Consider the following 19,144-nt stretch of genomic DNA (forward strand, 5'->3'; position numbering starts at 1 on the left):
CAGTTCCTCAGGTTTGCAATCCGCAGCGACCACTTCCAGTTTCGGGCGTTACCTTTTGGCCTGGCAACAGCACCACGTGTTTTCACCAAGGTGATGGCGGTCATGGCGGCTTCTCTGCGGCTGCAGGGAGTCCGCATGTTGCCGTATTTGGACGACCTGTTATTGGTGGCAGGATCTCCAGAGCTCCTGTTACGCCACTTGGACCTGACCATTGCACTGCTGCAACGGCACGGCTGGCTAATCAACTGGCAGAAGTCCACTCTAATCCCGTCTCGGAGGATTCTGCATCTTGGAGCCTTATTGGACTCGGGACAGCAAAGGATCTTCGTGACGGAGGACAAGATCTCTGCTTTACAGTCAAGGGTGCGCAGTTGCCTGCACAGCCGCCGGGTGTCCTTACACTCGGCGATGAGGTTACTGGGCTCCATGGTGTCGGTGTTCGACATGGTGGAATACGCCCAGTTTCACTCCAGACCTCTGCAGCACCTGATCCTGTCCAAGTGGAACGGGCTGACTCAGTCTCTGAAGTCCCAGATGATTGTGCTCACCCAGGAGGTTCGCCTGTCCCTTGCGTGGTGGTTACAGACGACCCACCTCAACAAGGGACGTCCGTTCTGGGTTCCAAATTGGGTCCTGTTGACAACGGACGCCAGTCTTCGGGGCTGGGGAGCAGTTTCGGGTCCACACTTGTTCCAGGGCAGGTGGACGCCGACAGAAGCGGAGCTTCCAATAAATATCTTGGAACTCCGTGCGGTCTTCAATGCTCTCCAGCAGGCACAGCGGTTTCTCCAGGGTCGCCCGGTGCAGGTCCAGTCGGACAACGCTACCACCGTGGCCTACATAAACAGGCAAGGAGGAACTCGCAGTCGGGCGGCTCTCGTAGAGGTCTCTCGGATCCTGGTTTGGGCGGAGCGCAATCTTCCGGCCATATCAGCGGTCTTCATCCCGGGAGTGCTAAATTGGGAGGCGGACTTTCTAAGTCGCCAGGACGTTCATCCGGGGGAATGGTCCCTGCACCCGGACGTTTTTCAACTACTGGTGGACAGGTGGGGTCTTCCAGAAATCGACCTCATGGCGTCCCGGCACAACAACAAGTTGCCGGTGTACGGGTCTCGCACAAGAGACGAAGGGGCGTCTCTGGTGGATGCTCTGTCCGTCCGGTGGACGTTCCGGTTCGCATACCTGTTCCCTCCGGTCTCCCTTCTTCCACGGGTAATCCGGAAATTCAAACAGGAAGGAGGGACGCTCCTGTTGATAGCTCCCGCGTGGCCCAGACGGCACTGGTTCTCAGACCTTCAGGGTCTGTCCGTGGACAGTCCTCTGCGGTTGCCGCTACGACCGGACCTTCTGTCTCAGGGTCCTTGCCTTCACCCGGACCTGACTCGGCTGTCTTTGACGGCGTGGCTGTTGAGACGGCCATGCTGAGGTCCCGGGGGTTTTCCAGCTCTGTGGTGCGTACCATGTTACGAGCTCGGAAACCGTCTTCCGCGAGGATATACCATCGCGTGTGGCATACGTTCTTCCAGTGGTGTCGACCGAGAGGTTATGCACCGCGGGAGTTTCGTCTGTCTCGGATTCTCGCCTTCCTGCAAGCGGGACTAGATCATGGGCTTCGCCTTGCTTCTTTGAAGGTACAGGTTTCGGCCCTATCTGTCTGGTTTCACCGTAGGATTGCTACAATCCCGGATGTGCGCACCTTTATGCAGGGTGTTCTCCGCATTCAGCCGCCCTTTGTTCCACCTGTGGCGCCTTGGGATTTGGCTGTGGTCCTGAGGGCTCTCCAAGGACCGCCGTTTGAACCACTGGGCTCAGTGGATCTTAAATGGCTAACAGCTAAGACTGTTTTCCTTCTGGCCATTGCTTCGGCCAGACGTGTTTCTGAGTTAGGGGCTCTTTCTTGTAGACCCCCTTTCTTGGTTTTTTATGGGAACAGGGCAGTGCTCCGCACTCGGCCCGAGTTTCTTCCCAAAGTTGTTTCCCAGTTTCATGTTAACGAGGAAATAGTTGTTCCGGCCTTTAACTCACCGGGTCTTTCCGTGGGTGAGGCCTCTTTGGATGTTGTGCGGGCCTTAAGGACTTATGTTGACCGCACTTCTTCGTTTAGGAAGTCGGACGCTTTGTTTGTCCTCTATGGCTTCCGTAAAAAGGATTGGCCTGCTTCAAAGCAAACTTTGGCAGCCTGGATCCGTATGGCTATTTCTGAAGCTTATCTTCATGAAGGCCTACCGGTCCCTCCTTCTCTGAAGGCTCATTCCACTAGGTCTGTGGGTCCTTCGTGGGCAGCTCGACGTGGTGCCTCGGCAGTTCAGATCTGCAAGGCTGCTACGTGGTCTTCTGTCCATACCTTCGTGAGGTATTACAGGTTTGACACCTTCGCCTCTCAGGATGCTTCCTTCGGGCAGCGGATTCTCCTTTCTGCACAGGAGCGTCCCCACCCTTAAAGGATACTGCTTTGGGACATCCCCAAGGTATCCTGTGGATACCCTATGGACCCTGAAGTAGAAAATATGAGATATGGTAAGAACTTACCCTTGTTATCTCTATTTCTACGAAGTCCATAGGGTTCCACAGGACTCCCGCCCTGTCGCACCTGTGCTGCAGATGGGCTTTGCTCTGGTCACCGGTTTTCCGTCTCCCTCTGGTGAGAATGTGATTCTTGTATGTGTCCAGATCTTTGTTCTCTCTCTTCCTTCTCCTCCTCCGGCCTATGGCTTGGTAACTAACTGAGGTGCCTTGGCCCGGGGGCGGGGTATAGGAGGGGGACCTAGTGCATCCTGGGAGGCTGAAAGCTTAACTCTTTGGTGCCCTGCGACTGACGTCACACCTATACCCCAAGGTATCCTGTGGAACCCTATGGACTTCGTAGAAATAGAGATAACAAGGGTAAGTTCTTACCATATCTCATATTTTTACTTTGTAAGAAACGGGCATTATATTTTTTCCTTTCGTTTTTATAAACAATGAATGTTTGTTTGATTTACAGAACATTTTACCTGCATTGTGAAAGTGATGTACACCTTGCTGTATACGCAAGCACTGATTGCGCTCACCCTGACGCTCCGCCCTGAGGAATGTGCAGCTTGGAGGGAGTCTGGGTCACACAAACAGGTTGGTATTTTTAAATCATAACTAAGAAATGGAATTTTTTTTTATATATATATATATATATATATATATATATATCGGTTAGAACTGAAAAATAAAATCGATGCTTTCTATTTTTGTGAAAGCTTTGATGTGATCCGTTGCTAGGGAATAAGCTATTACAACTAAAGGTGACATTTTTCAGGCATCAGCCCTTCTGAAAAATTTCAGCTCCAAACTTGCAGCGATGGCAGAATCAATGATTGTGTAATTGATAGTCTGAGCAGCAGACAGACAAAATAACTTTACTTGCATGAATGAAGGGTGCTTTAACTACAGTATATGATGATGCTAGGAAGTGTGTTTTCAACCTGACTTCTGTCTACTGCAAAACTAATCATTTAAAAATATTACAACAAAAGTGTTATTTTAAGGAACAATTTGATCTAGTGTAGAAAATGTTCTCTTTTACAAGAACAATCTGTTTTGATAATCTTTTTTTTTTTTCCTACATATAGTTTTTGAAACACTGTTCCTTGATTTCTGGACACTTTTGAAACCCCTGTTTTTTTTATCCTGCACTTTTATTGATGATATGATTTGTGAATCATTGCTGTATTTATATCTATTGGAATTACTGTATGCAGGAAAATTAGACAACATTGGGCCGTATTCAATTAGAAGCGAAAAGTCAGTTTCGGCGATACTTTTCCGCCGATGACGTAATTTTCGCCGGTTTCAACTTATCCCCGTATTCATTTGTAGCGTATTTTCGCCGGCGCAATAACGCAGTGTAATAGGCGAAAAAGTTTCGCCTATGAATACCCGGCGGAAAAAAGTGCAGAGTTGGGGTTTTGGGGTGCAATGTTGCGGGAACCACACTGCACCCTTTGGACACCCCCCCCTGACACTAACTGCATCAAAAAAAGCAAAAAACCCCACAAAGGACACCCCAAAAAAGCGCTTTGAAGAAATGGGCGAAAAAAATCAAAGTGGGGGTACAATATCAAAAACTAGCGAAGTAGCCTTTGGGGGGGGGGTCTGGAAGTATGGGGGAGGTGTATTTTTGATTGCAGGTGATTGCTGAAGGTGCATTTTTGGTGATTTTTTAATGCTTTACTTTAGCAACTTTAAAATATGCTTGCACCCATGTTCTTGTACCCCAAATTTGATGGGAATACTTATTCTCCCCCCCAAAATTGGCTAAATGTTATTCTTCACCCCTGTCTCAAAGACGCTAATTAGCGCCAATTGAGACCATTCAAAGACCCCAAATACATATAGCAGGGCTAATCGGGGGTACCCCATCTCAGCACCATTTGGGTGGTGTCAGGCTGATTTCCCCAAAAACTACAGGACTTTTCGCCTGTTAGCGTTTCGCCGGGTCCCGTTTTCGCCGATTTCAAATTGAATGCGGGGACGTACGCAATACTTTTTCGCACCTGAAACCAGCGATGACGGCGAAAAGTCCGGCAACTGACTTTTTGCTTCTAATTGAATACGGGCCATTAAGTCCAAAGACTATATTTTTGGGAGTCTAGTGTTCAGTATTATTTTGACGCAATTAATGCACACCTAGGGACCCATTCAATTCAGTGTAGTACAGAAAGTATCGCTTGTATTTTGGGGTGTGAGGATAAATAATTAGCAATTTTTTGTACCAGTAATATTCAAGGCTCCTATTTGACGACCTACTAAATCTCTGCCCTGAAATGTATTCATCAATATCTCACATTTATTTAGATTCCAGATTGTTTGTCTTTTTATTGTTTCGATATAAGTATGGTAGATATAGGGGGTTGGGTACGGGATCCCGGCAGTACCTCCCCCTAAACCTAACCCTTACTGTCGGGATGCCGGCGGTAGGGATCCTGGCGCCAGGATTCTGAGCGCCGGCATCCCGACCACCTGGATGTCAACCATATCCCGGTATAGGGTCTACAAGTGCGTACAGTGGTATTGGTGCTTTGCTTCTTTGCTTTTCTTTTTATAAAGTTTAGCATCTCCCCAAGAATATATTGTCCGCCTACAAAATGGCATTTTTAAATTGTGAAGGATAAAAGGATTGCTGTGTTTATAGCACAGTTGATAATACTTTGATTTTTGCAATCTGAATAATAATAAACTATAAGGCCACTGTTATCAGTTATGTTATACAAGCTACACTTTTAATACAATAAATGTGGAAATTAAGTTGTAATGTCTTTTTCTAGGTCATTTAAGTTTAACTGCAGATGACAACAGCAGTATTAAGTAGAGTATAAAGAATAATTTTTATTTTCGTTGGCAGAGTATATATACGCCCAGGAAGCCGTGGGAAGCTTTGCTCAGTTTTGTGATTAGTGAGTTATCTGAAGGTAATATACACCAAGATGAAGATGCAGAGGATATTACTAAGGTATGTACAGTAGGTGACATTTACTGTATTCTTGTACAGTGTAAATCTGGGTTGGATTGTTTTGCCTGTGTAAAAGACTGCTAAAAGCTCAGGGTAGCTCACCAGCCCAGGAACATAATGCTTTATTTAGTCATTTAATAGTTGCATGTAAATTTTGTGTTGGATATGTTCGCTTTGTGCTTTTCCAACCATTAACCTATTACTGATGTTTAATGTTTGTAGGCCAGTACAAATGTTTGGTCTTCACAGTCCATTGAGCATTACCTGCAGAAGTTCTGCCTGCCCTTCCTTAGGGTCACCAGCCTCCTCCAGCATCACTTATTTGGAGTGGATATTCCAAGCTGCCAGGTACAGTACTTTAAGTCACTTAATGCTCTTTGTATATAAATGATTAGGTACTTTATAATTTACAATCCAGACTTATTACATTTGTTTTTTATAAGATAGCTTTAGTAGCTCCCTATACTTCTGGCTGGTAGTGTCATTGTATTGAATGCTTCTGTCCTTATCCTGAGTTCAGCGCATCTGTGGACACTTTTCCATATGGTTTTGGCAGGCCACTGCGGGGTTGGGGATCTATTACCACTGGGGGAGTTATGGTATCTTTTTCCACTGAGTGTTAAATACTCCAATGGGGACTTATAGACAATTGGGATTCTCTTACTACTGGGGGTAATGCCACTGAGAGGGAATATTGCAACTGGGGGGGACGGGACACCACTGGGCACAGGTGGGGGGAGGGGGTTGAGGGTGATGCAATAATGGGGACCTATGTACACGGGTTGGGGATAATTCTATGGGGGCATCAAGACTTCAGTGTGGGAGGAATTCTATGGGGTCAATTGCTAAAGGAAGATCTTTAGCTACAAGGGTGATGGGAAAATGCTATAGCTGTGGGGGATGATGTTGCAGAAGTCTTTTAGACACTCCCTAAGCGTACATTTTCATTTTTTTTTTACTAAAAGAGATAAGTATGTATTTAAATCCGTGCTCTACGTTTATTTTTTACTTCCATAATGACCTCTTCCCCACTGTTGTTTTTTTTACTGTATTTTCAGAATTTAATTTATTTAAATTGCAATCAAATTAACTAAAATAAACATCCCCCTTCCCCCAACAATGGTGTTACAGTATCCGTCCGTCTTTACAAAACAGCAAAGAAACATTTCATACATTTTTTTTTTGATAATGAAATCTGTACTTGATGGGGGGAGATCTGGGCATTAAAATTCCCTTTCTCCCTAAGTAATGGAACGGCCCCCTCTGCACATGAGGTCTGCATGTCACTTTGAAAAAAGGCTGGACTGACCACCTGCACGCATTTCAATCAGTGTGGGAACCCCCATATATATTTTAGCTCTCATTTTATGAGGGTCTGTTCACACCTTTATACACTGTTCCAGATTTTTACTGTTATGATGATCGTCCATATTTAAATCTACATGGGTTTTTATTTTGTTTGTGTACAAACAAATGTTACTATTGGTTGAAATTGCAAGGGACTAATTCTCCACTTAACTTTCCATCTATTTTCTACCTGGCCCTCTACTTTTGGACCTCTCTTAGTCCTTCTGTTATCTTATATCAGCACCAGTATACCTCTACATTTTCCCTGGCTACACAATGCTGGGTAATAAATTATGCCAAATGCCACTTGGCCCTTTCAGCGTATAAAAATTCCTGGGTCAGCTCCTTGATGCCATATTTTAAAAATCCAGCCTTGGGTATTTATATATGCTTTCTTATTGACTTTCAATTATTCTGAGAAATGTTATTGCTATTTATTTTTGTGTCATTATTTACCAATTGGTTATTAAATGCTTTTAATTAGCATTTTCTGAGTGAGGTTTGATTTATATATATGAGCGCCAAGAGGTAATCACCACTGTTTTTATTGTTATTTGTACATATGTGTTTGGTCGAGTCTGAATCTGTGTTAAAAGGGCTCCATTGCGAGCAGATGCGGCTTTTTCCATTGTGCATGACTTTGTACATGTTTAAACCATTGGTGCGAGTGGAAGAAGGTACACAAATTGGTGTTCAAGTTGTCACTTCTGGATTGAAGCTGGCATCGCCATTTGGTTTCTATTCCAAAAGGTCAAATGTTCCTTCTTAGTGTGTTGCATGTCCAATATCCAGTGGTCTCTTGGCATTACAGAAGCCATTCTGTGCCGCTTGTTTCGGTGGATTTCATATACCTCATCTGGAAGGCGTTGGTTTTGTTGATCATCTCTTCTGGTGGATGTGTCTGAATTGGCACCCCCTCATATAGATCCCTGTATTTTGGTACAACCCAGGAATTCCAGTGTCTTGATTTAGATGAAGAGGAACCAGCACTGTCCAAAAATTGTAAATCTGGGAGACACTGCAATCCCCCCCCCCCCTTTTTTTTTTATTTATTTTCTTGTTTTCTGTTTCTGTTCATTCAAGTTTGAGTGTGGTTCTAGTTTCAGTGTTTTATGTGTTAAGCTATCCTCTGGGCTTTGTTAAGTTTAAACTGAGTCTGATTGGCTGATGGGCTGTAGAGTGGAGGGTCTGGTAGCAAACACATTTAGGCTGATGTACTAGTTCCTCACAGCACCCTCTCCACTCCATGGCTGCCATTGTTCCAGATGGAGAAATAGATATAACAATGATTATCAAAAATCCTCTCTCTGGATGACTTTGCTGTGGGAGCCAACTAGACCCATACCCATGGTATCATTGTTCATTTGGCATCTTGCCTATGGTGGTGTGTTAATGTTGACTGATTTTTAATATATATTTCCCTAGATTTACTACTTGGGGCCATATCCAATTAGCCGCGGTAAATTACGGCACTTATCGGGGGTTTTTTTTCGGAACCTGATGTGTCCCGAAAAATAGCCCAAAAAAGGCAAGTACACATAGGGCCGCGAGCTTATCGCAGCTCCTATGTGTTAGCAGACGAACTATCCTATTAATTCACCCAAATTAATAGGATAGGGATAAAAAAAATATCGGTGAAAATCGGGGATTATCGGCGAAAAATCCCCATTTTTTGCCGATCGCTGGGAACAATTAGCGCCCGAACAGTGTTCGGGGCTAATTGGATAAGGCCCTGTGTCTCTACAAGCACCATTTTCTTCCATTAAAATAATGCAGTACATGTTGAGTCTCCCTTATCCAAAATTCTTGGAACCAGGGGTATTTTGGATATCGGAATATTCCATATATTGGAATAATTGCATATCATAATGAAATATTATAGGAATAGGGCCCAAATCTAAACACAGAATGCATTTATGTATTGTATACACCTTATACACACACCCTGAAGGTAATTTTATAAAATATTTTCTATAATTTTGTGGCTCAAACAAAGTTTGTGTACATACATGAAATTCATTTATGTTTCATATACACTTTATACACACAGCCTATAGGTCATTTTATACTTTATTTTTTGTAATTTTGTGCCTTAAACAAAGTTTGTGTACATTGAACCATCAAAAAGCAAAGATTTCACTATCTCAGTCATGCTAAAAATATTCTGTATTTCGGAATATTTTGTATTTCGGAATATTTGGATATGGGAGACTCAACCTGTAGTTAATGTTGCATATGAAGCTTTACCGAGTATTATTCACTCACATTGCATATTAGTTCAGCTATACTGACATATACTTCTATGCAAACTTTGGGCCTGATTCAGAGCCGTTCGCTATTTGCGGTCGTTCGTTCAAAAACAAGGGGTGGCTATTCAAATGATCCGTTCGCAAATTGCAGTCTGTTCACACCTCTAAGTCTGAACGAGCAAGCAAAACATACGCTCGTTTATTTGATAAAAACGCCCCCTGGCCGCTCGCACCATACGTCATGTCCGCTATTTATTAGATTAATCGAGTACATCGTACAGCGTATGAACTGCTCGCTATTCTTGTGGTTGGTTTTTTCAACCGCTATTTTGCGAGCAGTTCTGAGTTAAAAAAAACCCAGTGACGTGGTCAATGACGCTGCTGTATTAATTATGCACTCCCTTAAAACGCCCGTTTTGACCTTTAAGCACGCCTGCGTTCGAAATCCACTCCCCCGTTTTCAAACACCTTCCCCTGTTACCACCCACATACGCCTCATTCTGTCACTCAAAATAGCAGGCACTCGCTATATAGCGTACAAACGATTTTCGGCCGCACTGACTGGTTCGCGCATGCGTACTAAAAACCGTACGCATGCGCAGATGTGCGAACATCGCTCGGAACGAGCGTACGGCCGCTAGCGAGTGGCTCTGAATGAGGGCCTTTGTTTTATGCATAAACTTTATAATGATCATTTGTATCTTGTTTCTCTTTCAGATATGTCTTTAAACTGGTTTATGTAGTAAGTCTATCTTTTCCTTCTGTCACAGGAAGAAGATGAATTTCTTGTTCTTTGCAGTTACTTAGGAATTCTGCCATTGATCCTTGAAACCTCGAGAGAGTTCACCAGTGCCTTGTGCCTAGACTGGCCGGTCTCAGCATTTGACCTAATGTCTCAGTGGTGCTCAGAAGTGATTCCCTTTGCAGAAAAGCACCCAGATCAAGTTAATGTATGTTTATTTTATGAACTACAGCATGTGAGATTTCTACTACATGGGGGTCACAAGATAATTGCACATAATAGTAGTACTGACCTATAAACGTAACTGCAGGTAGCCTAAAAAGAATCCACAGCTTGCCCCTTAACTGATGGTTCAAATGTTCTTTGAAAGAAGATATCTATCTGTCTGTATGTATGTATGTATGTGTGTGTGTGTATATATATATATATATACACACACACACATATGTCCTAGTACACCTAGCCTCATTATGTCTTATAGCTCAAGATCCCTGGCGTGACTAAGTCACTCAGAGATGTAGCGTAGCATATTTTTTTTTTATATTGTGCATCTTATTTACATTGCAGACGCAGCAAAACATCACTTATAGGGTACTACAGACACTCCGACAGTAACCACACAGGAATTCATTTTAAACAACTACAAAGTTGCAGAAGCACACAACGGAACTTGGCGTGAGAAAAAGTTGCGGCTGCTGCTTCGTAGCTCTTCCTATACAGATTCAGGCTCAAAGTAGTTTTGTTGCTTCCAGTTGTTTTATTTGTGCAAATAAAAAACATACATTTTGAGTCACCAGGTGCCTGGCACGCCCAGAGGGGCTGTTTGGCGCAACTGAATCTACAGTTTATGAGGACACATCTGTATATATACACAGATCAGCCATAACATTAAAGCCACTGACAGGTGAAGTGAATAACTTTGATTACCTCGTTACATTGGCATTTGTCAAGGGCTGGGATATATTCGGTAGCAGGTGTACACTCAGTTCTTGAAGTCTGTGTGTTGGAAGCAGGAAAAATGGACAAGCGTAAAGGCGCACATCCACTACCTGAGTAAACAAAGCGATTGAACGATAACAACATCGTTATCATTCAATCGCTCGTTAACCGGGCATGCAAATGTTGGAAACTACCAGCGATGCGCGCTCCCGCTGGTTGTTTGGGAAGAAGATGCACTATGGGAAGAAGGGGAGCTGGTTGGGGCAGTGTGATACTCTGGGCAATGTTCTGCTGAGAAACCTTGGGTCTTAGCATCCATGTGGATGTTTATTTGACAAATACCCCCTGCCTAAACATTATTGCAGACGAAGTACACCCCCTCATGGCATTGTTATTCCCTGTTGGCATTGGCCTCTCTCAGCAGGATAATGCACCATGACACACTGCAAAAATTGTTCAGGAATGGTTTGAGGAACATGACAAAGAGTTCACTAACTAACACTAGGAAATGAAATGGTTACTGGAGATGATCCAGCTGCAGCCTTGCTCCGAGGAGCACTGGGAATGTAGACACAGGGATGTACTGAGGATTGTAAGAGATTCAGTCGCAGGCTTGCTCTGAAGAACACAGGAAAGTATAACACAGGAATGCACTGAGAATTAGTTAGGGATCCAGTCGCAGGTTTGCTCTAAAGAAAACCGGAAAGTGTAACACAGGAATGCATTGATAATTGTTAGGAATCAGCATGAAAACTGACACCTGTAACACAGGGAGGAAGCTGAGGAACTGAACAGCACAATAATAAACAACAGAAGAACAATTACATGAAGAACTGGAGTTCAGTGAGAGAACTGAAGTGACACGCTGGGAGTCTGCATGGGAGCTGATGCAAATAACACTGGAGGTCACCAAGAAGGCTGAAGCAACACACCTGAAGATATTACATGGAGAAACACTGGTGAGTATCACAATCACTGGAACAGCGAAGTTGAACAGCAATTTCCTGTTCCTGGAGTCAGACTAAATACCCCTGGGTAGCTGGTCATTGGATCAGAGGATCAGCTGAGTGATTGCAGGACTACCTTTAGGAGAGACTAGTCAGCTGATTTGGACCAACGTGGCTGCGCCCATTCCCGGGAACCAGGACGCACGCACGGACGCCCTAGCAGAACCCCGGGGAGAATACTCAGCCACCACTAACCTACACTCCCAGCGACTGAACACTTAAGCCCAAAGACACCGGTGCGGAGGTGAGTAGCATCCGATCCCAGGCCGCATCCTGACCGCAATTTGCAGGACTTAAAGAATCTGCTGATAATGTCTTGGTGCCAAATACCGCAGGATACCTTCAGAGGCCTTGTGTAGTTTATGGCTTGATGGGTCAGAGCTGTTTTGGCAGCACAAGGGGGACCTGCACAATATTAGGCCGGTAGTTTTAATGTTATGGCTGATCAGTATATGTGTATGAATGTAAATGTATGTATGATTGTGTATATGTATATGAATCTGATGTATATATGTATGAGAGAAGGCATAAAGATATGTTAAAACGAATAACACCATTGTTTTTCTTATGAAATTCCGCATCTGATGTCACATGACTATTTTCTCAATTAAATAATTAGATTTGCATCCAAGATGGCCGCGATAATGGCGACATACCCTAAAAAGTTTTCCCCCACTCCCATATCATATTTGTAGACACTGGATTAATATTTCCTTTTTGTAAGGGTGTTTTTACACTTCTATGGACCACCCTGTACTTTAGAACAACGTGTCCCTCCTAGATGGGAGTACCAGTTTTTTTTCTGGGAAGTTAAGGTATTTATAGCTTACAATGGATATATCCGATATTACTTACTATACAACTGTTGCTAAGGTGTCCCTTCATAAGATGGTCCATCTAAAAATACGAAACTATTACTGTCTTATGTAATATGTAAAGAATAGTTTTTTTCTAATATTTGTGCACTAAGTATTTTTTTTTTTTTTAATGTTCTGCCGGTTGGTTTATTTAATTGTTTTGTTTTCCAGGCTTTGCTTATTCAAGAGTCAAAGTGGGACTTACCACGTCTTCTTCAGTTGCCAGATGTCTACAACACCATTTTCCAATATTATCACAGGAAGGCCTGCAGCCTGTGCTCTAAAGTCCCCAAGGACCCAGCGCTTTGTCTGGTTTGCGGCACCTTTGTTTGCTTAAAGGGTCTTTGCTGCAAACAACAAAATGTCTGTGAATGTGTATTGGTAAGAGATTTACCTATCATCATCTTTTATTACGGTGTAATCTCAGTAATATTTCACCTGTGCTTTTACGGAAAGGTGTCTGCAACCAAACATAAGTGGTGCTTATTCAGATTTTATTGCCTTTACTTAGATGTATCCCTTATACACCTTTTCATGCCATATAGCATGACTAAGACAATCCACCATGCTTAGCGATTCTCAGACTTTTGTACTTTCCTGAATTTAGCATCTTATTGGTGTCAGAGCTGCAACACTGTTGCTTGCAGGATGGGAGGAATTCCTCCTAATATTGTTCAAAGTCCACAAAAGTAGCCCCGCAGGGATCAGCAGGGCCCCTTTGTAGCTCCCGGGCTGCAACACCTCTTCAGCCTCTGCCCCCAACAGCTACAACACGGAGACGCAGCTTCCTATCTCCAGAATTTGAGCACAGGCCGGAGGTTCTGCCTGCAGCACTGCTCACAATCGTGACTAAGTGATACTGCAGTACCCATGGAGCTCTCCGCAGCTCGGATAGGGCTCAAAGGCCACCAAAACCAGCGGCTTTAGTGCAAACCCCGGTTTAATATGTCCGGCAGCAGGAACTCTGTACATACAAGTCCTGCTTGCTTGCCGGCTAGGCCTCCACTAATAACAATGATGATGTGCCTATTAATATTTTTTTTAATTCCAAAGACTGCTACAAGCAAATTGATGACTGAAGGTTGGCTCTTTAACAATGGTTTCCAGTAAGGGAGCCCTTCTCCGTCATTCTAGTTGTAGGTTTCCGTAACTAGCTTGTGTGTGTATAAGTACATTTGTACCTGATGTTAATATTGTGCACATAACAACATTTAATGTCTGGAATTGCTGTTTCTGCAGACAAATAACTTATCAAATGTAGCAAAGTGTCCAGTAAATGATAATGCTGTTTTTGCTGAATGATGGGATTGTATTTTTTCCACAGCATTCCCAGAACTGTGGTGCTGGGACAGGGATATTCCTGCTGATCAATGCCTCTGTAATAATCATCATTCGGGGGAATCGCTTCTGTCTTTGGGGCTCTGTGTATCTGGATGCTCACGGGGAAGAAGACCGGGAACTCAGGTGATGACTTCCACATGCAAAATACAGTTACTGGTGCTTTTCACCCTGGCAAATTTTTTCTTGGACCTGCCCTTGTTAAACTTTTCACATAGAAGCATGGATTGGCAATATAGATTTTTGCAACACACAGAGTAACTGTAAAAGCTAGTGTGAGACCGACTAATTGCAACCAAAGCCCTAAACGGTAAATGTAAAACACCGATCTAAACTCCCTAAAACAGGAATTTACTATTAACTTACAGTACTGTATGCTTCAAGTTATTTCAGTAAAGATAGGAGTGTGTGTTATACTGTGTCTAATGACGGGAAGATGGCCGCAGCTGCCATTTTCCAGACGTTTTTGCAGCACTGACACCGGCGCCGACGCCGACGTGGGACTCCGGAGAGGTAAGTATAATATGGGTGCGGTGTGGGCCCTATATCCACCCATAATAAATACGCCCCTGAATCTACAGTAAAAAAGTTGACAGTGTCTAGGTAGACCCAACTGGTAGACAGGGAATAGATCGACAGGTACAAAAGGTTGACATGGTCAAAAGGTCACCATTGGAATGGTCGACACATTATTTATTTAGGGTTAGGCACTTACTGGGGGGTTATGGTTAAGACTGTAGAAGGGATGCTTAGGGTCAGGCAGTTACCCTAAAGAGACAGTTAAGGTGCAGGGAAGGGTTAGGCTAAAGATTAGGGTAAAAAAAAAATATATATATATATATATTGACCATTCTTGTGTTGACCATTCCAATGTGGACATTTTGTATCTGTTGATCTTCACCCATGTCGACATTTTAAGTGTCAACCTTTTGTACCTGTCGACCTATTGCCTGTCTACCAGTTGGTGTTGATTTTTTTATCTAATTACTGTAGATATTTGAATCCACACCCAGGTCTAATAGCATATTACTTGCCTCTGTCTCCCTACCACACTTCGCTACGGTCATCAGAAACCATATCCCACTCAGAGCAGTGTACTCGTGGCCTTTGTTAGAGCACACAGAATGACATTTCACAGGCCCTGCTCCACTGTATAAAAGCCACCATTGTAAGTAGATTTACAGATCACTGTGGTAGAGGATCACAGCATTTCTGCAGATCACGTCCGATAATCTGTCACTCCCACTCTGCTGTCTCAGAGACTATTCTCCTACCCAAAATGGCAACCTGCTGCATACAGTGCCTTGCAAAAGTATTCACCCCCCTTTGCATTTTTCATGTTTTGTTGCCTCACAACCTGGAATTAAAATGGATTGTTTGAAGGTGCGCATCATTTCATTCACAGAACATGCCTACAACTGTGAAGTTGTGTTTTTTTTATATTGTGAATCAAACAACAATTAGGACAACATATCAGAAAACTTCAGCGTGCATAACTATTCACCCCCCTAAAGTCAGTACTTTGTCGAGCCACCTTCTGCTTCAATGACAGCTGCAATTCACTTTGGATAAGTCTCTATGAGCTTGCCACATCTTGCCCCTGGGATTTGTGCCCATTCCTCAAGGCAAAACTGCTCCAGCTCCTTCATGTTGGATGGTTTCCGCTTATGAACAGCAATCTTCAAGTCTGACCACAGATTCTCAACTGGATTGAGATCTGGGCTTTGATTAGGCCATTCCAACACATTTAAATGTTTCCCCTTAAACCACTCAAGTGTTGCTTTAGCAGTATGCTTTGGGTCATTGTCCTGCTGGAAGGTGAACCTCCGTCCCAGTCTCAAATCACAGGCAGACTGAAACAGGTTTTGCTCAAGAATATTCCTGTATTTAGCACCATCCATCCTTTCCTCGACTCGAATCAGTTTCCCAGTCCATGCTGCTGAAAAGCCTCCCCAAAGCATGATGCTGCCACCACCATGTTTCACTGTGGGGATATTGTTCTTGGGGTGATTATTATTATTATCCTTTATTTATATGGCGCCACAAAGGTTCCGCAGCGCCTTACACAGTACATAAATGAGCACACAAGAAAAACAGTTATTAGCCGTACAATACAAGACAGGACAAGGACATGGTTTATAGACATAGCTGCAAAAACAAGAGATATGGTAAGAACTTACCTTTGTTATCTCTGTTTCTACGAAGTCCATAGGGTCCACAGGGTTGACCTTGGGGTATAGGTTGGGAACCAAATCCGGGCACCACGCAGTTAAAGCTTTTAGCTCCCAGGATGCACTTGGGTCCACTCTCCCTATAACCCCGCCCCCCAGCCAGAGGCACCTCAGTTTGTAAGTAGCCAAAGGCCGGAGGAGGAGAGAAAAAGAGAGAGAAAACTGGAACACTCTAGAACCATACTCACAGAAAAGGAGACGGGAAACCGGTGACCAGTAACACAGCCCATATGAAGCCAGGTGCGTCAGGGCGGGCGCCCTGTGGACCCTATGGACTTCGTAGAAACAGAGATAACAAAGGTAAGTTCTTACCATATCTCTTGTTTTCTACTTCAGGGTCCATAGGGGGTCCACAGGGTTGACCTTGGGGATGTCCCAAAGCAGTTCAACCAAGGGTGGGGACGCTCCTGTGCTGAGAGGAGAATCCGTCGCCAAAAAGGAAGCATTCTGAGAGGCAAAGGAAACCAATGCCTAGAACCTTAAAAAGGTATGGACAGAAGACCACGTGGACACCTAGTAAGGCAAAACAGCCGAGGCGCCACAACGAGCCGCCCACGAGGGTTACATGGCCCGAGAAAAAACAAGCCTCAACGACAGAAATGCCCACCCATGGGTAGGCCCCTGAGGAAGACATACGAGGCCATCCAGCCAACATTTCATTATATGCCGGCCATCGTTTCCTGTGAAAACCAGAAACCGCAGACCACCAATAAGGAGTCCGATTACCATAAGGAACTTGAACGGATCACATAAAGCCAAAGAGGCCGGACCACAGTCAATGAGGCCACACCAACCGAGAGGACTGGGGACTGAATGGCCGTACCATAAGTTCCAGAATAATATGGAACCTAAAAACCACTCTAAGAAGAAACACAGGGCGAGAGCAACTCACACCCTGACATGATGCCCTCCAGAAGAGGGAGCCACATGAGAACGCTCCCAATTCAGACACTCTCCTGGTTGATTTAAACACCCTGAGAGAGAGAGAGAGAGAGAGCTTAAACAATAGACCATGTAATGGCTATCACAACCAGCAGTTCCATTGACTGTCCACGGAGGGAACAAAGAACCACTACTAACTCCCCAGGAGTCCCTTGGGAGGACAAGTGGAGGCATAATCCAGAAAATACTCCAAAGGATGAACTGGATACCAGAGCGGAGCAATTCCATATCTTAACCATACCGACAGTGTAGAGATCCGCACTGTCAGGAAGGCCAGGCCAAGGCTGAAACCCAAGCCAGCCGGAAGGAATGCCAGAATATCTGGAAATGCTGGACACCGGAGGATCGTATCAACAGGTACGATACCATAAGAATTATGTATGCCACAGTCCGTGGCAGATCCCAGCAAAGTCTGGCCTATCTGCTCTAAACATCTCAATAAAGACAGAGCCAGGGAAGCCCTAGGACCACAGTAGGGGCGCAGTCAAAGACAAACGATCCAGGTCCAGGGAAAAACAAAGACCCTGAGACAACAGGTCCAGATAGTGAAGCAGTAGGATGAGGAGACTCCGAAAATCTTAGTACCAGTGATGTCTGGGACGAACTGGAGCCCCCAGAAGGAAAGCCCCTCCGTCTCGAATTAAACTTCCGAAGACCTCGAGGAAGAAGGGAGACCAGAGGACACAGGTACACAAAGTGGAAGGACCACTTCACTGACAAAGAGTCACTGAAGGTAGCTTCAGTACTCCTAGAGCTGGACTGTAACACCGGTAATGTGTGATCGAGTCAGAAGGCCATGAGGATCAATCCCCTCAGGGAGGCCCTCTCTGCTCACCAGGAGTTGAAACCTCTCTTGGAGAAGAGACTAGTCCCCGGGATGCACGTCGTGACGGCTGAGGAAGCCCGCTTCCCAATGGAGAGCTCCGGGAATAAACACTGCAGAGTTGGCCAGGAGAAGACCCTTGGACTATGTCAGAATGGATGACATTCCTGACATTGCCACCCAACTACCAGTGTTGCCTAGATGGAAGCCACTGTTGTGACACTGTCGGACTGAACCTATTCAGGTTTACCGTGACATATGGGTTAGGCCAGAGTGAAGGTCCAAGACAGCCTAAAGTATCAACAAGTTAAGTGGCAGGGCAGAAGCGACAGACGTCCAACTGCCCCGAAACGAATGCGGACCAGACACTGTCTGTAGCAAAGAACACCCTGGACGAGATGGCCATAGCCACCCGGACAGAGACCAACTCGCCTCCGGAGAAAGTATCATCGTTCGAACAGCGATCCGATGGAAAAAACTCGATCCATCTGGAGGGGAGTCAATTATGGCAAGGCCTGGAATGGAACTGAGCACATTCCACCCTACCAAAAGGTAGACCGCGCATCACAAAGAGTAATGACATATGTCGACTGCGTAGATATCCGCACACTCCAAGTTGAAGAGTGGAGATCTTGTCTTACGCCAGAAAAATTCTCAGATTCTGAGAATCCAGCAGTGCTCCCAGATGAAGAAAACCCTGTGAGGGATGCAGGGAGGACTTTTTCTCCGTTGACTAATTATCTGTGCCGAGAAGAAGCCACGGTTATCCTGACCTGGCGGTAAAGTACCTTGGTGATCCTGCTAAAAGCAGGAGACGTCCAGAGAAAGGAGCATTCGGATACACTGAACAGGTGAACTGTCAGAAAATCCATAAGGCTGGTAAACCCCAGTGGAGTTGAGGACAGTCCCTAAAGGCAGAGCCCGAAACTTACAAGTGTTGCTGTGGCACAGCAAACCTGAACCCATGCTGATGAGAGGGCTCTGTATGTACCCGTAGGTACGTATCCTGAATACTCAGATATACCATAAAATCCCCAGGTTCCAAACGTCGGATGATGGAGCATGGACGATTCCACCTGGGTCCAGGCACCGTTGGAATCTGATTCAGGGATTTGAGACAGAGTATAGGCAAATGAGGACCAGTCGGTCACTGCCCCAGAAAGAAAGTAGAACAACCAGTCCCTCAC

The 19,144-nt window shown here is 44.7% G+C and overlaps 1 protein-coding gene across 7 annotated transcripts in view; it reads left to right on the top strand.

Moving 5' to 3' along the window:
- The window catches only part of UBR3 (ubiquitin protein ligase E3 component n-recognin 3), a 250,272-nt gene that overhangs the window by 222,205 nt on the left and 8,923 nt on the right, over positions 1-19,144 (top strand). For all 7 annotated transcript variants that reach the window (XM_088469036.1, XM_088469052.1, XM_088469046.1 and 4 more), the window contains 6 exons: positions 2,984-3,108; positions 5,375-5,482; positions 5,705-5,830; positions 9,849-10,028; positions 12,795-13,004; positions 13,948-14,087. In XM_088469036.1, coding sequence (XP_088325162.1) covers positions 2,984-3,108; positions 5,375-5,482; positions 5,705-5,830; positions 9,849-10,028; positions 12,795-13,004; positions 13,948-14,087 — 889 coding nt within the window. The remainder of the gene's footprint in view (positions 1-2,983; positions 3,109-5,374; positions 5,483-5,704; positions 5,831-9,848; positions 10,029-12,794; positions 13,005-13,947; positions 14,088-19,144) is intronic.

This window comes from Taudactylus pleione, unplaced genomic scaffold (genome assembly GCF_031769625.1).
Source record: "Taudactylus pleione unplaced genomic scaffold, aTauple2 ptg000004l, whole genome shotgun sequence".
Lineage (NCBI taxonomy): Eukaryota > Metazoa > Chordata > Amphibia > Anura > Myobatrachidae > Taudactylus > Taudactylus pleione.